Source organism: Myotis brandtii, unplaced genomic scaffold (genome assembly GCF_000412655.1).
Source record: "Myotis brandtii unplaced genomic scaffold, ASM41265v1 scaffold358, whole genome shotgun sequence".
Classification (NCBI taxonomy): Eukaryota; Metazoa; Chordata; class Mammalia; order Chiroptera; family Vespertilionidae; genus Myotis; species Myotis brandtii.
In genome coordinates this window covers 1,961,193-1,985,663 of record NW_005363772.1, presented here as the reverse complement: position 1 = coordinate 1,985,663, position 24,471 = coordinate 1,961,193, and the positions used below count along the sequence as shown (strand labels likewise).

Below are 24,471 nucleotides of genomic sequence, written 5' to 3'. Positions count from 1 at the left end.
TTCTCATCAATAAGACGACTTCTCAATTTACTCTTGATAAGGTTCATGCTTGAAAATGATTGTTCGCATAAATATATAGACCCATATAAGGAAAGAACAGCAAACGCTAGTTTTTTCAGTTGATTATATGAGTCAGGAATACTATTCCAGGTGTTAAAAATCAACATATCTTTTCTCCAGGTCTTTCAAAGCAGACCACGTACTGTGAACTAAGTTCACATTTGTTTTTCTCCAATATTTCTATATCAGCACAAAGACGTTCAAATTTCGAGCTCCACTGCTCTTTGTTTTTTAAATCCAGCAATTGCATTTCAAAGTTGCCAATGTCAATATTAAAGAGAGAAAAAATGTTTCATTTTATAATAATAAAGCCACCAACACAAAATAATTACAATTCTTAAATTGATGACAAAAATACCTGTAGGATTTGCAGCTGGTTGGAAAAATACAGGTAACTTTATGCTTCGAGTAGGTACTTTTGTCACCTGCACGCGATTTGCGGACTCGACTAGCACTAACCACTGCACATGAGACTGGTGACTGACTGGCGCGTGCCTCCCCCCAGCTGCATATTCTGCGGCTAGCCTGCACCGCATCTCCCTTCGCCTGACCGACCGACACCCCCCACTTCTTCTAATGCCACTTCTTCAAAATAGACTCACCCAGGCTGAAAACCGACTTCTGCGCATGGGCCACGAAGTTTCAATTGCACTGTATGTGCGTGCCCACACGTGGTATTTTGTGGAAGAGCCACACTCAAGGGGCCAAAGAGCCGAATGTGGCTCACGAGCCTCGGTTTGCTGACCACTGGCCTAGAGAATTGAAGGTACAGCAAGGAGGCCAGGTGCTTGGAGTTAGCAAAGGGAGAAGAAAAGATAGGTCAGACAGATAATGAGATGTATGTGGGAGGGTGTCAGATCACGCAGACCCTTACAGATCACTGTTAGGACTTTGGATTCTATTTGAGAGCAAGAGAAAGCCATTGCCCCATTTTGAGAGAGGAGTCATAGAATCTGACTTACATTTTAATGGCTTTTTCTGTTTTGAGAATAAGCCATAGGAGGCCAAGAATGGAAGGGAGACTTGTTGAGAAGGCTCTATGATCAATTCTATTGACTTTTATATTGACAGGTTCCTTTGGTGGAAATGAAAGCTTATCGACAAATGGCCGTGCTAAGTTCTGCTTTTGCGTTTGGTTGGAGCAAGTGGAATATGCAGTGTGGTTCTGAAAAAGTTATATTTAAGGTAGAGTATGCAAAAACCCATAACACTACTTTGTCCTCCAAAAGAAAAGGTACTCAAAAGCTAAAAGAATATAGACTGTTTTCTCCTCTTGAAAAGGGGGTTGGGGGAATAACACTCAAAATGCAGTTTTAAAACCATTTTTAAAAATTTTGTCAAAAATATAAAGCTAAACTATGTGAAGGGTCATACCTTCATTGCCCATTATGGTACCAAATGCTCTTGATTTCAGACTAGAGTCCTTTTAACTCGTTATAGTAACTCCAGAACAAATGGAAGCCTTTAATGCGAATATGTATCAATGGTCCACGAACTCTCCAATTTAACTTTTTGGCACATTTGCCACTTACCTGATAAATTCTAAAAGCTGACTGATTAATGTTTGAGCATAAATTAGCCACCGTATTTATTTGTCTTGTTTACTGTGTTTCTCCCACTACAACCTAAGCTCTTTGAGGACAATCATTAGTTACTGATTAATGTTTGGTTTGTTGTTATATTCCCAGCAACTAGAATAGTGTCTGGCACATGACAGTCCCTCAATAAATATTTGTTGATTGAATTAATACATCTTGGGGATTGAGTTGAGCCCTTCAACTAATACTCTCTTGCCAATCTACTTCATCGGATTAACAGATTTCTCTAATTTTCTTTCTTTAGGTGAGTGAATGCCTTACTAAAGAACAGGAATGTATTCAGGATCCTACATGGACTCTTTTAATGTTTAGTGACAACCGAGCACAAAGGCTCAAGATTGACGAAGACAGTGAGGCATTCTCTGAGGCCCTGAAAGAGGAAACTGAGTTTCATTCTACTCTCTATCACATGATCAAGGATTTTGCTTCTCAAGAAGCAATGGCGAAAACCAAGGGCCCTGACAACCAGTTTATTGACTCCGTGTGCCACATGCTACTCTGTATTAGAATATTCAGCTATTCTTAATCTCTACTGATAAACTTTATCCAGCGTGAAGAATCAAGCAACTTGAAGAAAAAATCAGGTATTTCCTCAATAAAATGTAGCAAGTGACTATATTTCAAATAGGCTCTTAAATAATCTAATCAGCATTTTACACTCAAATTTTATTTTGTAACATGTGGGGTTCTTTTCCTATGAACACTGGCCCACTGAGATTTAACGATGCTTTATTTCAACAAAAGTTAACAATATATATAATATATCCACCTCAATAAGCTCATTAAAAGGTCATGGAAAGGTAATCACAAAAAGAGGGAATTTAAAAATCTTAGTCATTCTGAGAACCTCTGGTTCCAGGCTATCCTTTCCCAGCTAAATGTTACTCATTTACAAAATTCAGATACTGAAACTTTAAAAAAAATCAAGATACACACATTAGGACGTCCTACGGTCACACTGGTGGTGGCCCGTTGTGTCGGAGTCTGGTAAATGGCCACAAGATATGTTCTAGAGACATCCAGGAGTCTCCATCCTGGGTGGGGGCAGCATCCACGGACTTCTGGAAAAATCGGCCTGTGAGGAAGCTTATCAAAGCTGCAAACAGTACAATCAACGCGACGGAAAGCCAGAGCGCCTTATTAGCCTTTCTGATGGAGGTCTTGAGATTTGCTGCCCAGGAAGCTATTGTGTCATAGCTATAAGGAAAATACAGATTCAGAATTTGGTCATCACAGTAATCCATTATTAGAAACACTTCTTTTGTCAACAATACCAATCAAGTCATTGACCAGCACTGCTGTGTAATAAACTACATAATGTGATCTGTTGTCTTGGTTTGGGCCACAATCTGTCCCCTTTTATGATTGTCAGAATTAAAAAAAATAACATGTTATTATGGTGAGAATCTGAAAATGCTGTGATTCAGGCATTATTTAACTCCTAACAAGAACATACAACTATTTATCTCATTCAGGTAAGGCAGTGTGTTCCTACAGTGGAAACAAAAAATATTACTTAGTGAGTAGAATAGAATATATGTGTATGAACATTTGTATAGATAAACAGGTCATTTATTTCTCACCATACCTTAGCTGTTTGGTGTACTGATATTTAAACTCTATTTCTTTTTTAAAAAATATATTTTATTGATTTTTTTACAGAGAGGGAGAAGGATAGAGAGTTAGAAACATCAATGAGAGAGAAACATCGATCAGCTTTTTAAAAATATATATTTTATTGATTTTTTACAGAGAGGAAGGGAGAGGGATAGAGAGTTAGAAACATCGATGAGAGAGAAACATCGATCAGCTGCCTCCTGCACATTCCCTACTGGGTATGTGCCCGCAACCAAGGTACATGCCCTTGACTGGAATCGAACCTGGAACCCTTGAGTCCGCAGGCTGACGCTCTATCCACTGAGCCAAACCGGTTAGGGCTAAACTCTATTTCTTTTAGAGACACCCACCCCAAAAGGTTATTTACAGCATCATTTAAGTCTTTGAAACTGTGCTAAACATTTTACATGTGGTAATTTATGTAATCATGACCACAGAACAAGGACAAAGGTACTGGTATCACCCCTGTTTAATAGATGAAGAAATAGGTGCTCAGAAATGGGTGAAGGTGCCCAGGCCACAGAGCTCATTAGAGAGCTGGGCGTGGAGCTAGGCCTCCTGACTGCAGGGCCAGGCTCCTGGCACGGGATGCTCCTGCCTGTTGTAACTCACAGGTTCAGGAATAACCCCTGCAGACCATTTGAAGTTTGTTATTCATCTTAAATTTAGCAGTTTGACAGGTCTTTAAATAAAGTAATTTAATCCGGGGTAATACTGTTAACCCTGCCTTGCCCTTCCCCATTCCACTGAAGTGATAGAATTTGGCAGGTAGACAACTTACATTGAAGAGACATCCCATTTCGATGGATTATTCCTCTTTTCAGAAAGACTTGGCTTTCTTGTCCTTTCTACTGTTTCTTCTCCAGGGGGCTCTGCATCGTCCTTAGTTCTGTAATAAGTGTTGTTGTTTTTTTAAATATACAAAACTAAGAATAATGTGCTATGATTATAAAATATTGCTACATTTTACTGTATAAATAAAGATGCACACAAATATTTGTTTTACATTAGAAATATTTGACAAATTTCTAGTTCTAAAAGTCAAATCACCAAATTTATTTAACCATTTTGTTTTCACTAAGTATTCTACCACGTGGACTGTAATAAACTATCTTAGTTGATTTTACTCTTTTCTCTGTAGGCTTTTTGATAAATGCTAAATTGGAGTAACATCAAAGTGTTATTTCTTCTATTTCTCTAAAAATCTTAATTTTAAAACTTTATGAAAATATTCTCAGTGCAAAACTAGTTAAAATATGCTAGCAGTGTTTAGCGATCTGGCAAATGGCAACTGAATTGACTTTAAATAACTTCATATTATCTAAAGAGGGATGCCCTTACCCGAACAGAACCTTTCATTATTATGTTCACTGCTGAGTTCAAGCTCATGATACCCTCACAACTGCCAAAGGGAACGGTTTCAAAGTGGTGGTTGTTGTTTTGTCAAAAAATACAGGGAATGTATGTGGTAGATTTTAGTTTAGTCTTTAAAGGAAATAAGCCAGAATCAACTGCATTCTTATAAGATTCTCAGTTTTAGCCTTTTGTTTGCAAAGACTTCGCAGTAAATATCATACTATACTAACAAAAAGCAAATAATACATTGTACTCTTTTGAAGGAAACTCTTGATCTTTTTTCTATCCCAGATCAGTAAATATCCACTATGGTAACTCTTAGAGTTTTCAGTACACGCAGCAGGCTCCGGGACTATTTTAAAACACAGAGAACTTTAAAGGTAGGTCCTATGTCTTACTCATCTCTATATTCCTTAGGACTGATGTAGTATCTGTCACACACTAGGCTCTCCAGGAACATGTATAACATGAACATAAAATCATTTCATTAACATCTCTGCAGATGAGGAAACTGAGACCAAGGAAGGTTAAAGCAATTTGTCCAAGGTCACCCAAAGACTTAGAGCAGTGGTTCTCAACCTGACCCTTTCCCAGGGGTCGCCTAAGACCATCCTGCATATCAGATATTTACATTACGATTCATAACAGTAGCAACATTACAGTTATGAGGTAGCAACGAAAATAATTTTATGGTTGGGTCACAACATGAGGAACTGTATTTAAAGGGCCAGAAGGTTGAGAACCACTGACTTAAAGGCATTTGTTCATGCTTCTCCTTCCTGCCCTCTCTCCCTTGTGCTATAGAAGTATATTTTATGTAACTTGCTAAATATAGAGTAGTCATGTAGAGTTTTATGTTTCTCTTACTCTTCATTTATGTAAAGGGAAGATATATATAATGCACATATATTACATATATGCTTATGGTATATATATAATTCATGTATTTTTTTTAAAAAAAAAGATACACATTTCACTTCTGTGGCTCTTTATTCACTGCGCCCCCCCACCCCCACCCCATCCTTGCTGGCCAGATACCTGCCTGTACAGGGAAAAAAACTATCTTTACAAATCTGGCAAATTACAGGGCCTTTTCTAACTTAAGATGGAAAACCTTGCAGTTCTGAGCCCTACAAGAGTGAATGTATTCACAAATAGCTTTTATATAGTGCTTTGCAGTTTATAAGTCTTAAACAATGAGTTAGCTTTTTGATGATGCAGCACTGATCTCATCACAGAGTAAAAGTGATCCCCACTGTTTATGCCCAGCTCACAGCAGGTTAACAAACACACGCTTCACCTACTTTAGCTCACATTTTTCTTCTTCACCATCTGCCCAGGAATAGGTGCTGATAAACCGCTGTAATGAGGGACGGTGCTCACTCTGCTTTGACCCCAAAATACGCCTATACAAAGATGATCATATCCACTTGTCAAATCAAATACATCCATACCCATTATTAACTTATTTCCCACTACCTAACTCAATACAAAAATTATACGTTCTAATTATTTTCCTTGGCACTCGCATATTGCTTATTTAAAAAAATAATAAAACATTTCATTATATGACAATTTTTATAATTGTTCTGCTTATATCACTTATTTCAAACATTTACTTTAGCACAATTAAAATTAGGAAAGTTCCCAAAGAGCAACCATATAATTACACTTACCAACTGCTTGACCTCCTACTGAATCGGTCATTGTTTTCCATCCCAGCCACCTTGAAAGTTCGGGTGTTAAAGAAATGATAAAATAGGAATTTAATGAAGTATTTTGTATATTTTTCTTCTATGGAAATGAATTTGCTTTTTGAGAACATTTAGAAACTTGCTTACCGTTGCTGCATTGCCAATATTTCTGGGTAAAGAGGCAATCGTTACTCTTCGAAGAGAACATGGCTGTTCAAAGGGGGGAAACAAACATTTAGAAAGTTCTTACTGTTTTATTCTTATATGCAACACTGATGAATATCTTTGTACATACACATCCATGCACTTGACTACTGAGTTAAACAGTAAGCATTTTAAAAAGGATTTTGTTATGAGCAAATCGCCTTCCAGAAATATTCTACTTATTTACATTTCACCTTCCCCAACATTGGGTGAGTCTGATTTTTGCCAATCAAATAGAGTATAAGCTTTCTTGTTTAGGTTTCCATTTATTTGACTTGCAAAATATTCAACACTTTTTCTATGTTAAATAGCCATCTAAGAACCACCTGTTTATGATCTCTGCCCATATTAATTTTGTTCATGATATTTCGGGCAGAAAATGTTTTCATTGTTAATTCAGCCAATGCTCTTCATCTCTTCCTCCCTTTTGTTACCATTTCTTTTAGAAAGATTTTTCCCTACTAAGAGGAGCTATATTTTAGCTTTTTAAAAATTGTTTCATTTTTTCCATTTAATGCATTTAAGGATGGGCATATTACTTTAATGAATGGGTGTGTTTTTAGATCGACCTTGAGATTAGCACAGAAAAAAATATTATATAGTATTATGTGGTTCTTAAAGTTTGAGTAAGTACAGCTTCAGGAAATAAAAATATTTTAAATGTAGGAAATAAAGTTTTATGTGAATCCTTTTCTTAAACCATTATCCCTAAATTATTTTCATAGGTTAGTTGAGCATCAAGAATATCAACCTGTGGTCCATGAAACCTGGGTCCAAATCATGGTTCTACCACTACATATATCACAACTAATCACTGAACTTCTGTGCTTCTCTTTTTCCTCATGAGTGGAAAAGAGATTTGGATGGAATGATTTTAGAGTCACTTGCTCAAAAATCCTATCACTAAATCCTGAGCAATCCTGATTTTCAAACTCCCTAATTTTTAGTTAGGCATACAGCCTCCAGAATAAAAAACTGTATTTCCAGTCTTATTTGCAACTAAAGTGAAAAGGGGAATGTTTTCTGGGACTTCTAGGAAGTTATTTTTAAAGGGCGAGGGAATACCTGTCTTTCCTTTTTCTTGGAATGTGCCTGGGTAATGACCAGGACTTGGTGCCTGGGACTGCAGGGGCCTCTCACACCATAGTGTGGAACCAAAGGGCTGAGTGGATGAAGCAGCGAGCGAGGAGGAGACTGGTCCTGTGGATTTTGTGAAGCTACTTTGCTTTTGTTGGACTTCCATTTCCAATTCCCATTTTACATGAGAGACACTATTGTTTACAGCTTCCTTCTCACCACCAGTCAAACTTAATTGATAAACCAGCATAACAAGAAACGTAAAAGCATACACTTAAGCAAATATACACACACATATGTGCATATATGTGAATTAAAATAATTGTTTTATGATCTACATTCAACGCTATATTGCTTCAAATATTTGAAAACCAACCCCCTATAATATTTGATAGACATCTTTAAAGTGAATCAGTAGGTGAATTATTAATTACCTTGGAGTTTAGAGAAGCTGAGCGTTTTTTAACTTGACAGTCATCTGAAGGAAAAACATTTGCACATTTTAGAAACTACCTTTGTAATTTCTGTTAATGCAGTGGTCTTAATTCTTTACAAAGAAAAACAATGGTCAGAAAATATTTAAGATCCTGAAGACTGCTGATGTTATAAATATTTGGTTATTGTTTATTCGGTGATTCATAAAAAATGACCATCTTAACCAACAGAAAATAGCCCTCTATGTTACTACATATGTCTAGAATGCTGACCTAGCACATAGTAGGTACTAAATGAATATCTTCTGAATAAATGAACCCAAAATTACAGATAGAAGATACCAAGTATGGTTACTTTTCTTGAAGAAGGAATAGAACATTAAGAATTCTCAGAAGTTCATACTGCTTGTTTAACAGAAACTATTATAAGATTTATATACTAGTAAACCTTATATTAAGATATTTTCCATGGCCTTACATGTGTCTCTATTTTTCATTCATTAGTCAGCTTTACGATGCTAGTGTTAGTCCTTCTCTGAAGAATACAAAACCACGGTTGATGAGAACATTCATAGTTATTCTGTCTTACTTTGTGTGGAGAAAGAACCAATTTTAACATATCCTAAGTAGGAGAACACTAGGGTCAACAATGGGTTGGATTATAGATATTCTCTGATCTCAGCAATTTAAATTTATTCAATGAATTTTAAAAAAATATGTTTTTATTGATTCTAGAAAGGGGAAGGGAGAAGGTGAGAGAGGGTAAGTCTTTGTTTTACTATGGTTGAAATATCAAAAAATTTCTATATGTGACACGGCACCAGAGTTAAGTTAGGGTTTTTCAAAATGCTGACACGCCGAGCTCAAAAGGTTCGCCATGACTGCACTAGGGTCAACTTAATGGGTTGGATTATATATATTCTCTGATCTCAGAAATTTAAATTTATTCAATGAATTTTTAAAAAAAATATGTTTTTATTGATTCTAGAAAGGGGAAAGGAGAAGGTGAGAGAGGGAGAAACACTGATGATAGAGAAACATCATTGATTGGCTGCTTCCTGCACACCTCTCACTGGGGATTGAGCCCGCAACCCAGGCATGTGTCCTGACCAGGAATCAAACCAGCAGCCTTTCGGTGCATGGGATAGTTTTCAACCCACTGAGCCACACCATTCTGGGCGGATTTAATGATTTTTTTTATGTCATTATCAAAGAATCTTTGTCTCCCAGCCTGTTATCTAACTGACATCCTACTTTTGGCTATGCAGATGACAGGAATGAGTTCTTCTTTTACTATAACTTTAACCTAAGGGTCTTATATTTAAGACCTAACAAGAAGTAGTAAGAGAGAGAATGAAAGAGGTGAATGTTAGGAAATCATAACTGGCACTATTATCTTAAATTTGTATTACCTTCATCTTCCAGAGGGTTAAAAGACCTTTCATTTTGCAAAAGAACCTGTTTCAGTTCTTCTAATTCAGCGTGTTCTTTGGCATACATTCTCTTCAGGTTTTCTACGTGCTGAATCATTACTTCAACTGCTTTGCTAACCCGGCTTTCCTAGTAGAAAAAAAAGAAACACATTTATATTGAAAATATTACCCAATTAAAAGATGGTGATTAGAAACATGCATTTATCTTTATCCCTAAATCCCACTAAAATGGCAACAAAGGTATTTCTATTTTAAAAAGGCCTGAGTCCACCAGAGCAAATAAAACAGAAGATATAATAGCAATACAAATTTGAAAACCTGCTAGGACGACTCTTGGTAAATGACTAAGACGTGAAAAAGCTGAACCCTAAAATAAGCAGTAAGAAAAGCCTAGAAGCAGCCTAGGAAAGTGCTAAAGGATCAGGAGATAGTGGCATCTCTGGAATTAAGCTCCAAGGTGGAAATGTGAACAGAAGAGATGGCTGAAAATCCATGTAAAAAGTGATTAGACCCACAGATGCCCTCCCTTACTCAAGCCAGCCGAGCAACTACCCTTCCACCACTTTGGTGAAAAACTACAAAGATTAAATAAAAGGGGGTCTGTGGGTCAGGTAGGAAGAGATAGTTGATGGTGGCTCATCCTGAAACAAATGGATGTAAGCAAAAGTCTGCATACATACTGAATAATGAGATCCCTAGCCTTATTCCCCCTTCAAGCTCCCAAACTCTGGTAGCCAGGCTTATACCGCAAGGCAGGCAGCTAGAAGATCTTTCTCCAAGGAACCTAACATCCCAAGATGAAGGTCCTAAAACTGCTGACAGTAAGAGCATTCCAACGAAACACCTAGCTTGTGCGAAGCTCAGGGCCAACAAGAACCCTCCCCACTCAACATACACAGAGCTCCCAATCAGCTGTATAATGGTCCATCAGATGTTGGAGGAAAGCCTCTAGCACAAAAGAAGAACATAAAAACAGAAAAAAGCAAGCTGGAGGAAACAAACCAGAGAAAAACAAAAACTTCAAGGAAACACCCAGTATCTTCAGAGTTACAAATTATTATTGCATCTATGAAATAAGAATAAGGTATTAGTTAAAAGCATTCTGAAAACAGAGAGACTGGAATTTAAAAATATGACAAAAATTTTTTTACAGGAGAAGACAGGGAGGAGATGATGATGGTTTAAGGAGAAAGTGTGAAGTTGATATTTAGAAGAGAGGGAGGGTGAATCATGGGAGGCCTAGAGACCCACATGAGGTTTGTGATAATGAATTTCAAGAGAGCTAGTCAGTATATAGGTGTGATGTTTTTTATCTATGCAGGTATGAGCAGGTGGAGAAGTGGATTTAAAAAGCATTGTAGATTTTCTAAATTAGTAAAATAAAACAAGAAAGGGAAAAGTGTTGAGGGGTTTATGCAAGGGAGTGAATATTGCGTTTGTGGAATTTAAGCTTGGTCAGGAGAAAAGAGAAGCCAACAGCAAGGTGAGAATCTGTGAAAAGATGCGAGGGAACAGATCGATAGAAGAACCAAATATTCATCTTCACAGGGGGACATCAACACATATCTAAAAACTGAAAATAAATCACTAAGTGACAGAATATGCATGTTAGAGGTATAGATAAAACAAAACAAAAAAAAACCTCAAAGAGTTGAAAGCTATTTCTCTTGAATGTGGAAAATCCTATCTACTAAAGTTAAAAGATGGTGATTAGAAACATGCATTTATCTTTATCCCTAAATCCCACTAAAATGGCAACAAAGGTATTTCTATTTAAAAAAGGCCTGAGTCCACCAGAGCAAATAAAACAGAAGATATAATAGCAATACAAATTTGAAAGCCTGCTAGGATGACTCTTGGTAAATGACTAAGACGTGAAAAAGCTGAACCCTAAAATAAGCAGTAAGAAAAGCCTAGAAGCAGCCTAGGAAAGTGCTAAAGGATCAGGAGATAGTGGCATCTCTGGAATTAAGCTCCAAGGTGGAAATGTGAACAGAAGAGATGGCTGAAAATACATGTAAAAAGTGATTAGACCCACAGATGCCCTCCCTTACTCAAGCCAGCCGAGCAACTACCCTTCCACCACTTTGGTGAAAAACTACAAAGATTAAATAAAGAGGGTCTGTGGGTCAGGTAGGAAGAGATAGTTGATGGTGGCTCATCCTGAAACAAATGGATGTAAGCAAAAGTCTGCATACATACTGAATAATGAGATCCCTAGCCTTACTCCCCCTTCAAGCTCCCAAACTCTGGTAGCCAGGCTTATACCGCAAGGCAGGCAGCTAGAAGATCTTTCTCCAAGGAACCTAACATCCCAAGATGAAGGTCCTAAAACTGCTGACAGTAAGAGCATTCCAACGAAACACCTAGCTTGTGCGAAGCTCAGGGCCAACAAGAACCCTCCCCACTCAACATACACAGAGCTCCCAATCAGCTGTATAATGGTCCATCAGATGTTGGAGGAAAGCCTCTAGCACAAAAGAAGAACATAAAAACAGAAAAAAGCAAGCTGGAGGAAACAAACCAGAGAAAAACAAAAACTTCAAGGAAACACCCAGTATCTTCAGAGTTACAAATTATTATTGCATCTATGAAATAAGAATAAGGTATTAGTTAGAAACATTCTGAAAACAGAGAGACTGGAATTTAAAAATATGACAAAAATTTTTTTACAGGAGAAGACAGGGAGGAGATGATGATGGTTTAAGGAGAAAGTGTGAAGTTGATATTTAGAAGAGAGGGAGGGTGAATCATGGGAGGCCTAGAGACCCACATGAGGTTTGTGATAATGAATTTCAAGAGAGCTAGTCAGTATATAGGTGTGATGTTTTTTATCTATGCAGGTATGAGCAGGTGGAGAAGTGGATTTAAAAAGCATTGTAGATTTTCTAAATTAGTAAAATAAAACAAGAAAGGGAAAAGTGTTGAGGGGTTTATGCAAGGGAGTGAATATTGCGTTTGTGGAATTTAAGCTTGGTCAGGAGAAAAGAGAAGCCAACAGCAAGGTGAGAATCTGTGAAAAGATGCGAGGGAACAGATCGATAGAAGAACCAAATATTCATCTTCACAGGGGGACATCAACACATATCTAAAAACTGAAAATAAATCACTAAGTGACAGAATATGCATGTTAGAGGTATAGATAAAACAAAACAAAAAAAAACCTCAAAGAGTTGAAAGCTATTTCTCTTGAATGTGGAAAATCCTATCTACTAAAGAGAGAATATGCTAATTGACCCTCATGCTGTCGCAAAGATGGTGGTGCCCACAGCCAATAAAGAGGGAATATGCTAATTGACTGCCCACCCTCAAAGATGGTGGCACCCACAGCCAATAAGGAGGAAATATGCTAATTGACTGCCCCACCCTCAAAGAAGGCAGCACCCATAGCCACAAGATGGCCAGCAGGGGAGGGCAGTTGTGGGCAATCAGGCTGGCAGGGAAGGGCAGTTAGGGGTGACCGGGCCTGCAGAAGAGGGAGGGCAGTTGTGGGGGGAACAGGCCATCAGGGGAGGGCAGTTGGGGGCAACCGGGCCAGCATGGGAGGGCAGTTGGGGGCAATCGGGCCAGCAGGGGAGCAGTTAGGTGTTGATCAGACTGGCAGGGGAGTGGTTAGGGGGTGATCAGGCTGGCAGGAAGAAGGGGTTAGGAGCAATTAGGCAGGCAGACGAACGATTGGGAGCCAGCAGTCCCAGATTGTGAGAGGGATGTCCAACTGCCGTTTTAGGCCATATCCCACAGTTCCTAAATTGCTGACAGTAAGAGCATTCCATAGGGATCGGGCCTAAAATGGCAGTCGGACATCCCCCAAGGGGTCCCAGATTGGAGAGGATGCAGGCTGGGCTGAGGGACACCACCCCCCCCATGCACAAATTTCATGCACTGAGCCTCTAGTGGGATAATAATCCTTTATAGAACTACTTAACTTTTTATTTTTTAAATATGTTTTGTTTTAGAGAGAGAGGAAGGGAGAGGGAGAGAGAGGAACATCTACATTAATCAGCTGCCTCCTGCACACATCCTGCTGGGGATCGAGCCAGCAACCCAGGCATATGCCCTGGGTAGGGAATCAAACCTGTGACCTCTTGGGGCATGGGTCGGTGCTCAACCACTGAGCCACACTGGCCAGGAAAACTACTTAACTTTTTTAAACTATGTATACATAACTTTAATAAAAATAAAATATTATTATATAGTGAGGGGATAAAAAGGAAGTAGGATATTAAAAGTGTATAACAAATGATCAAACTAAAACTCTCTCTACACTTAAATTTCTCCTTCTTAGGAAAATATATTTTAAAAAATTTGTTTAGGTATAGATTACAAAAATTAAAGTCTTCCCACAAAGAAAATTTGAAATTCTACTTCTCTATGAATAAGTGTGCAAAGCTGCATATCTGAGGATATTTATTATAGTAGTGTTTACAAGAGCAAAGTATCAAGTATATTCTGAAATGACTAAATATAGGGGATTGGTTAAATAATTTATGATCTATTCAACCAATACCATAAAATAATGTCACTTATGGATTTATACCACACAGAAAGCTATCTGTGCTATACGTTGAGTGAAAAAGAAGCAGATTATAACACTGTATGAAGGCAGTGTCTACAAAACTATAACAAAATTTTTATAATGACTATCACTGGCTAATAGCATTATGAGAGATTCTACTTTACATTTTTATTCACATATGCATTTTTCATTTTTCTGTATTAAACATATATGTCTTGTACAATAAAGAGTTTTCTAAAACTTATTCTTAGAAATATAATCTATAATTTCAGGGAAAATAATCATTTTAGTAATTTCATTATAACTACAGAAATAGAGAAAGATTACCTGATTAATGGCTCCCAACATCTCAGCCCTACTGGCCACTCTTAATGTGCACTGGCTGAGGAATGTTATACTGTTCTCCAGCTTCTTGATGATCTCCTGGGCCTGGTTGTCATCTTCACAAAGAGGTGTTAACAACTGCACAGAAAGCAAGGCATTAGGAAGCATCCAACCCCCAAATCCAGCAAGCGATTCTAATGCTATATTGTAAGTGCAGACAACAGTCAAATCTCAATTTTCTTGGTGGAGAATGAAAAGCACTGCTAAGACCAATAATAAGAGATACTGAAATATTAATACCTTTATTGGCTATCAAGTAGGCCTATGCAGGGGCTCACAAAGCCTTCTGTATCTATTCTTGATCCCTTCTTCTCAAATTTGCCCCACCTTTATGTGTATTTATATTTTTCTTCTACAATGGAATGGGCGTAATTGGTAATATTAAGAAATATGCTTATAAACGAGTTGAATATATTATTGAGGAGCATAGTTTGAACTTTTAAGAAAAGTAACGAAAATATACTGAAATTAGGTATGGTTCTGACCACTACACTTGCTGTTCCATTGGTGACAAAGTGACTGGGCTGATTATGTGGGTGTGCCTTCACTGCCATATGAATATTTCTCTCCAACCTGCGCCCTTCATGCAAAATGATGGCCTTCCCTTGGAGGACCATCCTTCTCACTGGGGTGGGGACAGAATTAAGAGAACAGAGGGTTTGGAAGCAAACAAGCTACTGCTCCTTAGCTGTGTGATCATGAGCATATTTTGAAGACTTGCCCCAATCTAAAACACCATACACTTTGTATAGCAAAAAAAAAGAAAAAGTTCTACCAATAAAATTATAAGGTAATATTGACTGTAAATTGCACCCTAATTATAGAAAGGTTATAGTGTCAAACTTTCTGATTTACTATTTCCTCATCTGTCAGGAAAAGACAATTCTATCTCCTTTCCAGGAATACTGTGACATGAGAGGTAATAGATGCCAGTTGTTTGCTACCAGTAGGTGTTCAATGAATGGCAGATACTTCTGAAGCAGACAGATATGTATGAGTTGCTAATCAATTGGAATAGCCATTATCAAACACACAATTTCCTTGGTAGTTTAAAAAACCACCTTAATTGTAAAGGGAGAGAGCAGATATTAGTTCTCAGCCAATGGAAATGGTTTAAGAAAACTGAGTTGTGAAGAAATAGACTATTTGAATAAATCAAGAACTAGTAAGGAGATTGAAAGAGTTATCAAAAATACCCCAACAAAACAAAGTCCAGTACCAGGCTTTACTGGAGAATTCTACCAAACAACTAAGGAATTAACACCAATCTTTCTGAAATTCTTCCAAAAAATTAAAGAGGAGGGAATTCTTGCAAGACAATTCTTTGTAGCCAGTATTATTACACTGATACCAAAGCCAGACTACAAGAAAATTACAGACCATTATCCATTATGAATACTTATATAAACATTCTCAACAAAATATTAGCAAACTGAATTCAACAGCACATTAAAAGGGCTGTACCTATGGCCAAGTAAGATTGGTTCTTGGAATTAAGGATGGTTTCACATATACAAATCAATTGATGCAATAAACCACATTAAGAAATTAAAAGATAAAGCCACATCATCATCTAAATTATTGCAGAAAAATATTTGACAAGATCTGACACCCTTCATACCAGTAATAAAAACATTAAAAAAAACTAGAACTAGAAGGAAGCTACCTCAATATAATAGAGGGCATAGATGAAAAGCCATCAGCTAACAATATTTAATGGTGAAAGACAAAATTTTTTCTATAAGATCAGGAACAAGGCAAGATGCCTACTCTCATCACTTCTATGCAGTTTAGTACTGGAAGTCCTTGCCAGAGCAATTAGGCAAGTGAAAGAAATAAAATGCCACATTGGAGAGGAAGAAGTAAAATTATTTCTGTTATATAACCCCAAAGATTCCACAAAAGACTATTAGAATAAATGAATTTAGCAAAGTCATAGGATACAAATCAACATACAAAAATGAATTGCATTTATATACACTAACAATGAACAATAAAAAATGAAATTAAGAAAACAATTTCATTTGCAATAGCACCACAGAAAATAAAATACTTAGGAATAAATCTTACCAAGGAGGTAAAGATTTGTACACTAAAAACTATAAAACACTGCTGAAAGAAACTAAAGATGCATACATAAAGGGAAAGACATCCTGCATCATAAATTGGAAGACTTCAATTCATATATATATAAAAGTCAAAAGGTATATACAGTGAAAAAAAAAAGATGCCCATACCACCAAACTCAGTCTACAGATTTCATGCAATCTCTATTAAAACCTCAATGGAATTTTTTGCAGAAATAGAAAAATTCATCCAAAATTCATATGGAATCTCAAAAGACCCCAAATAGCCAAAACAACTTTTAAAAAAGGAACAAACTTGGAGGATTCATACTTCCTGCTTTCAAAACATTACAAAGCCACAGTAATCAAAAGTGTACTGGCATAAAGACAGACATATAGATCAATGGAACAGAATAGAGTGCCCAGAAATAAACCTACGCATATCAGGTCAAATTATCTTTGGCAGTGGTGCCAAGAGTACACAATGAGGAACAGGCTTGTCTCTTCAACAAATGATGTTGGAAAAACTGAATAGCCACATGCAAAAGAGTGAATTGGAACTCTCATCTTATATCATATATTAAAATCAACTCAAGCCCTAACCAGTTTGGCTCAGTGGATAGAGCATCAGCCTGCGGACTCAAGGGTCCCAGGTTCGATTCCGGTCAAGGGCATGTACCTTGGTTGCGTGCACATCCCCAGTGGGAGGTGTGCAGGAGGCAGCTGATCGATGTTTCTCTCTCATCGATGTTTCTAACTCTCTATCCCTCTTCCTTCCTCTCTGTAAAAAAATCAATAAAAAAAATTAAAAAAAAATCAACTCAAAATGGATTAAAAAACCAAAACTATGTAACTCCAGAAGAAAATATAGGATAAAGCTTAATGACGTTGGATTTGGCAATGATTGCTTGGATATGACACCAAAAGCACAGGCAACAAAAGCAAAAATAGACCAATAGTAATACAGCAAACTTAAAAACTTTTGTGCATCAAAGGACAGAGTGAAAAGGCAACCAATGGAAGAGGAGAAAGTATTTGCAAATCACACATCTTACTGAAAAATTGACAAAGGACCTAAATAGACATTTTGCTCCCAAGATGATACACAAATGGCCAACAAGAATATGAAAAGATGCTCAACAAACCTAATCATCAGGGAAAGGCAAATAGAAAACCACAATGAGATACTACCTTTCACCCATTAGGATGGCTACCATAAAAAAAAATCAGAAAAGAACCTGTTGGTAGGATGTGAAGAAATTGAAACCTTTGTGCACTGTTAGTAGGATTGTAAAATAGTGTAACCACTATGCAAAACAGTACGGTTGCTCCTCAAAAAAAAAACAACATAAAACTAGAACTCCATATGATCCAGCAATCCCACTTCTGGGAATATTTCTAAAATAACTGAAAGCAGGGTTCTCAAAGAGATATTTGCACACCCTTGTTCATAGCAGCAATGTCCACAATAGCCAAGAGGTAGAAGCAACTCAAATGTCCATCAATAAATGAATACACAAAATGTGGTATATACACAAATGGAACATTTTATTCAGCCTTAGGAAGGAAGGAAACCCCGTCATATGCCACAACATGAATTAACTTTGAAGACAGTATGCTAAGTGAAATAAGTCAGTTACAAAAAGACAAGTACTGTATGGTTCCACTTATATGAGGTAACTAAATTAGTCAAATTCATAGAAACAGACAGTAGAATGGTGGTTACTAGGGCTGAGAAGAGGGGGAAGGGAGAGCTGAACATCTGTTCACAACAATGTAAATATAGGTAACACTATGGAACTGTACACGTAAAATGGTTAACATGGTAAATTTTGCTATGTGTCTTTTACCACAATAAAAAATACAGAGTATGGTTTCTAAACTTTTATTTTTCTTTCCCACAATGAGCCCTCTTAGTTTCCCAACCCATCTCTATATTTATTGTGACTTCCCCAAATGGAAGAATAGTAGTTGTTACACTGCTCTGTAACCTTACAGAGGGCTCTCTGGTTTTTTAGTTAATTAGATGGAAATTGACTTTTGATTATTTTCTTTGAATATTAAAATTGATATTATCTCCTATTTCTCAGTTTTCTGTCTGATAACTTTTCTGCCTGAAATCTATTTAAAAATATAGAAAGAAGTCAGAGAACTCATACGACTAATTTAAAAGGCATTTATTGTTTATTTCTTATTCTCTCCGATTAGTGAATCTTTTTTATTTTACCCTGATTCTGAATTCTTACCTCCTCTTAATTCCCACTGGGAGTGCTTGGTACTTGGTGTTAGTTTCAGTCAAATAAGTAAACTTATATGTAATTTTAAAAACATTGCACAGTCCCCAAATGTTGTGACTCTTACCTCCAACAGCTTCACACAGTTAGTGATTTCTTTCTTCAAATTTTCTTCTGCCAAGTCACGGGTTCTTTCTTCCAGTTTCAGTCTTTTCTCTAAGGTGAACCAGTCACACTTAAATCCCAAAGACAATCTGAGAAATTCGGCCTGTTGTCAAATTAACATGAAGGTCAAGGGAGAAAATTGGATGTAGTCAAATATCTCAGTTTAATACTGAATTATACCGAGGCATTTCTTTCTCTTCTCAGCAACATAGTGTTGACACGCATAGACTTGACCTGCACTTTGTCATTACCAAATGTATGGGCAGCTGTGCAAAAGTGTGAAGCGACTATACGCAAGTGAGCCTGAAACACTTTTTAAACATTAAAATAAAAAACATTTACTTTAAACTCACCTCTACCTCCTTCTCATTTGCAGAAGTGCTGTAGGATAAGACAAAGAACTTATTCAAACACAATTCAACAGAAAAGCAAAAAACGTTAGCATGCTATGTGAAGAAGAGCTTACTTGTCGCTTTGTTTAAAGTTAACCATTTTCACAGTGGTTACAGGAGGAGAGGAAACGGCAGCGTCTATTAAAAGACAGTAAGATATTATTTGGTTAAAAAGGCTTATTAACAGCAACAGCTAAAGGCACATTCAATAAAATGTTATGTCCTCTCATCACTAAACAAAGGTGCTTCATTGAAATATGTCTGAGATGATAGCTAGCTAATAATGCATTTGCTGAAACATAGCATAATGTTATGCTGTGCTATTCATTCGGCATGTGAATGAATAGTCTTTGACTCAAGAGACAGCTCAATTTTTTCTCTTTGCATGTGAATGTTGTTTGACTTGATGCTGTGGCTAAATGCATACCTTCCTCTGGTGCCCTGGTTCTTTCATAGCAAAGTTAGAATAGCAGCAGCAAGAGTAATAGTGATTGTAGTATTAGTAGTAAGAATAATAATAGTGTAATAATAATAATAACAATACTGATACTGATAACAATAACATCAACAATACACATGGTCTCAACCATTCAATCACAGGTTTACTACCTGCCAGTCCCATGCAAAGCTCGTTATATGTACTAGTGACACTCTTAACGACAACTTCACAAAGAGGAAAAGTATCAACTTCATCAGACCATTTACAAAATAAGGATGATATTATTGTTCTATAGTAGCTAACTTTTATGGAAACTTCTCTGCCTAAGACTTTCCTAAGTGCTTCAAACATAATTTATTCAAGCCTCACAGTAAAATGTCTGTGATAGATACTGTTGTTATCTACAGTTCACAGACTAGGAAACCGAATCACAGTTTACCTACCACACATAGGTATTTGGGAGACCTAAATAAAACTATGTACATAAAGAATTTAGCACATAGAGTGCTCTCCATAAAGGGTAACATCTTTTTACTCATCTTTTCCATTTTGCTGATGAGAAAATTAAGACTCAAATTACATAACTTCCCAAAGTCAAAGCTAGTAAGAGACTGACCCAGTATAGAGTCTGCGTGACCCCAAAGCCTGAATTCTGCCCACTACTCCCTCCTATTAAAGGTGAAATGAGGAGGGAAGCTTAGAGCACTTGTTCTTTAAATACTGACTCATGGACTTGGAGAATTTACTCCCAACATTGGCATGGTTCTTAGTTCACAACAGGGCAGTAGTCCTCTGGGGTCTAACAATCAGTGGCAACATTAATGTGACTTTTTGAAAACAATACAAATGGACTCAAGAATCAGTTCTATTGGCTAATTTTATCTAGTGATGCACAATTTGTAGATGCCACATCTGTACTCAGAAAGACTTCACCCATAAAAATGCCAGCAGGGGAAAAAAGCTCACATGGGGGTTCAGAGAGAACATTCCTTACCTCCTGCGACACATTCTTTTCTAGGCTCATTTATTGTTTTGGTTTCCTCTTTGGCTTCCTAAAATCATAAAGAGATTTTATTGTTGTACATCAAGTGGATATCCTTTATAACAAACTTCCTGTCCTCCCCTAACCCTACCTGGTCAAAACACTAAAAACAAACAACAAACTGTCCTAGGGTTAAAGAAGAAACAGGACTGGCTCCAGGGGGGTTTCCAATCTAGTTGCAGCACGAAGGACAGAAATATATGAAAAGCTGCAAACAGGATACAAGTTACCACCAAGCAAACTAGGATGAATGGCTAAATAAATGGGATCTAGATAAGTAGGTGCATGGCAGAGGAGGAAGAGAGACGCCATGGCCGGAGTAGCATGGAAAGTCTCTGCTGACATGGAACATGCGGAAGCCTGATGAAGAGGGAAAGGGGGTGGGGTGTTCTAGGACTATCGCATGCAATGGGTTATTGGAGAAACTGCGGCAAAAATAACGGCCAAGATGGTGCTGTTCAGCTTTTACTCCATATGAAATTACTTGAAGGTCACTGATCACCTGTCTTACAAATGTATCTATACAACAGGAATCTCCATAATAAGAGGGTTATATTGCACTGCCTGGGCAATCTTATAGGAAAGCTATAGGTATACAATCATTTTATGATAATAATTACTCAACATTATTAGAAACTTTCCATAAAAATGAGTCTAAGTCAAATTTCCTTGGTAGAGCTATTGATAACCATATCATGTAATTTTAAGGCAGTTGAAACTAAGACTGATAAAATGTAACAATCGCAACACTACAGGTAAAGCACTGGATCATTCTTGTCAACATTTAAATATTCTTAAGTTTTTGAATCCTCATTCAACCCCATGACCTCTTCCAGCTATGACATTTTCTCCCTCTCCTGTCCTTCATGGCCACGCTCTGGGAGGAGTTGTCCATGGTTGAGTTTCTAGTTCTTTGTGTCCCATTAGTCAACAACAAACTACTCTGCTCCTATACCCAACACACCAAGAAAACTGCTCTCTGTTATCAGTGAACTCTCTACTGCCAAATCCAAAGGATATTCTCCAGTCTTTGTCTTACTTGACTTCACTGTGGCATCTAAGACAATCCATTACCCTCTCTTTTTTGAAGATGCCTCTTCCCTTGGTTCTGCTCTCCCAACATCTGCCCATCACTGCAACACCTTCTCCTCGGGCTCCTCTGCATTGCCTTCTCATATTAGAAAATGGAATCATTGAGAGTTAATTATCCTCAGTGCTCTCTTCCTGACTTCCAAATCCTTGGGAAATCTTATCCACATACTTGGTTCTTTGCTGATAACTCATAAGTGTGTATCTGCTTCTAAAAGTCTCATTGGCAAGTTTAAGAAAATGGGTTTATACTAGTAGTCACATATGGAAATCTCCTTACAAACTATTGATGTCTCACATCGGCCTGAAACTTTATTTCCAACTGATCTTATTTTACCCCACAAATTCTCCACATCTTACTCCCTCCCTCCTCTCATGTTTTTGTGTTCATATCTCCTCCATGACATCTTTTTTGGCCTCTCACCCCAAGCATTGCCTTTCACATCACTCAGCACACTCCAATTATGGAGTAACTGTATGCTTCTTCCCCTAATTAGAACATATCTTTAAGATAGATATCAGTGTTTTATTCAAACTTGTTTATTAGTGCCTTCACTTATTTAAAAGTCCTCTACTGATTGATATTGGGCTTGTTTTCAGTAGACCTTTGAAGAATAAATGAGTGAATTAAAGACTCTGTTGTGTGAGCTGGGACAAGCCACAGGGAGGGATGCTTTGGCCTCAACTTTCTTATAAAATATTTGTATAATTACATTCTTCTAACCCCATGATATTTTGAAAGGAGAAAATGAGATAGTGCCTTTAAGAGTATTTTGCAAACTTAAAGGAACAGTTCCACCATTGTAATATATCATTACTTTTATTGTTAACTCATGTATATTTCCTTACCAGATTTAACATGGTTTTGTTCTCATTCACAGAGCTTTGGAGTGCACTATTCTCATGAGCTGGACTTGCGTCTATGAGAAAAAGAAAACATACTAAACAGTTGGGGAGCTGTATCAAAAAAAAGAGGAAGAAATAGTGAGGGTGGCAATATGAGCAGACTAGTGAGTAGCACAAGCCTTAACATGTGAGATAAATTCATACTGCATAACTTTAAAGGTGCCCATTGATTCAGAATCAAGGCTAGAGAAGCTGAGGTTCCCAGGGAAGCTAGCCATATAATTAGTAGAAATTAACATCTGTATAAATGGCCTTCAAATACTCCAGATTTTAATATCTTTTTAAAGGCTGCTGCTGCTTTGTTAAAAAACAAACACGTTACTAGTATAATTATAGAAACTGGATGAAGGAAGGATGGGCAATTAGTAGCTTAGTAGCTTTTTTATAGCCTGACAAACAGGTTTTTTAAAATTACATACCTAAGGCTGATAACAAAAGATAGCCTTCTAAAATATGTATCTTTCTAAATAAAATGTCATCAAACTAAGAAGAGAAGATGGCTTTTAAATTATGCCATTTCTTTGTGTAATTTCCCCTTATTTTCATGTACTTTTTTTGCATTGTAATGTACTTAATAATGATTTTCCTCTTCACAGGATCCATTGTCCTGAATTTAGCTCAGTGTAGGCACAAAAGTTAACAGGTACAGGTAGGTTTTGTTCCTTTCTGCTTAAGAAAAAAAAATAGTTGAAGACTGTGTTATATTTTCAAATTTTTATGGAAATAAGAACAAAATGGTAAACACTTCAGAGGTATAAATTTTTTCCCTATGAGAATTTTATTTATTTTTCTTTAAGTTTTAAGACAGATAATAGATTCATCTGGTCCATACATTTAAAAATTTAAAATGTTTCACAGTGAAAATTTGTCCTCCCATCCTTGCCATACAGAAACCCACTTTCTGTTGTTTTATCTACCCTTCCAAAGATATTTTATACATACAAAAAAACTTTTTTGTCTTTATTTTAATAAATTTTTACATGTAATTCATAATTATTGGTGTGTATGGTTTTCTTTTTCAAGAAATAATAGTTCTTTCCTAACCTTCCAAGAAAACAGGTTCCTTATATATGTTTTATGAATCCATATAAGTATTTCATTACATGGATATGTCAAAATGTATTAACTAGCATTCTATTTTACTGATAGTTAACTTGTTTTCAATATTTTGTTATTACAGACAATACAGAAAATAAATTCATACATATGTCATATTGTATGTGTGTACTTAGATCTATAGAATAAATTCCCTGAAATCAAATTGTTTTATCACAAGATATGCACATTTAACATTTTGGTACATATTGGCAAATTCCCCTCCATATTATTTACAATATGTGGTGTCTCCCTGAGAATGGTTGACAATAACTACTTTGTTTTCAGAGTCAACTGGCAGAAAGGATCTAACATGTCATCTAGTTAGTTCTTTTGCCTCCTGAATGGGACCATCACTAATTGGTCTATCTTGTAACCTAATAGATTCTAACTAGGATTCTGGAATTTCCTTTGGCTCAGATTCTACATCCGAGCCAAAGTCAAGACCCAGCTGTGGCTAATGAATCTTTGCCATAAAGAAAATTTTATTGAATATATTGTAATTTTGGTTTTATATACAGAATTGGAAAAAAAGGTTGGTAACATTACCATATGTGAAGGCAATAGTCATCTCTTGGACTTAATTTCTCCAAACTAAGTTTCCAAATTCTTTTTAAAAAATAATGCTACTGAGAATAGTTACTCTACTCACTTATAGGTCTGCTTAGTG

General features: G+C 36.8%; 2 protein-coding genes across 8 annotated transcripts in view; one reads left to right on the top strand and one right to left on the bottom strand.

Moving 5' to 3' along the window:
- The window catches only part of CASC1 (cancer susceptibility candidate 1), a 55,543-nt gene extending 52,962 nt beyond the window's left edge, over window positions 1–2,581 (top strand). For all 3 annotated transcript variants that reach the window (XM_005871817.2, XM_005871816.2, XM_005871818.2), the window contains 2 exons: window positions 1,132–1,245; window positions 1,903–2,581. In XM_005871817.2, coding sequence (XP_005871879.1) covers window positions 1,132–1,245; window positions 1,903–2,184 — 396 coding nt within the window. In that variant the 3' untranslated portion in view covers window positions 2,185–2,581. The remainder of the gene's footprint in view (window positions 1–1,131; window positions 1,246–1,902) is intronic.
- LRMP (lymphoid-restricted membrane protein) overlaps window positions 1–24,471 on the bottom strand; it is a 60,628-nt gene that overhangs the window by 2,183 nt on the left and 33,974 nt on the right. For 4 of the 5 annotated variants that reach the window (XM_014544249.1, XM_014544252.1, XM_014544251.1 and 1 more), the window contains 13 exons: window positions 22,650–22,720; window positions 20,664–20,721; window positions 19,305–19,368; window positions 19,192–19,219; window positions 18,801–18,941; window positions 14,317–14,451; window positions 9,453–9,600; window positions 8,041–8,084; window positions 6,473–6,535; window positions 6,308–6,357; window positions 5,936–6,037; window positions 4,057–4,164; window positions 2,371–2,855 (listed from right to left, as the gene is read on the bottom strand). In XM_014544249.1, coding sequence (XP_014399735.1) covers window positions 2,612–2,855; window positions 4,057–4,164; window positions 5,936–6,037; window positions 6,308–6,357; window positions 6,473–6,535; window positions 8,041–8,084; window positions 9,453–9,600; window positions 14,317–14,451; window positions 18,801–18,941; window positions 19,192–19,219; window positions 19,305–19,368; window positions 20,664–20,721; window positions 22,650–22,720 — 1,256 coding nt within the window. In that variant the 3' untranslated portion in view covers window positions 2,371–2,611. Of the gene's footprint in view, window positions 1–2,370; window positions 2,856–4,056; window positions 4,165–5,935; window positions 6,038–6,307; window positions 6,358–6,472; window positions 6,536–8,040; window positions 8,085–9,452; window positions 9,601–14,316; window positions 14,452–18,800; window positions 18,942–19,191; window positions 19,220–19,304; window positions 19,369–20,663; window positions 20,722–22,649; window positions 22,721–24,471 lie in introns of those variants that run through there. The other variant, XM_014544250.1, reaches the window with a different exon arrangement.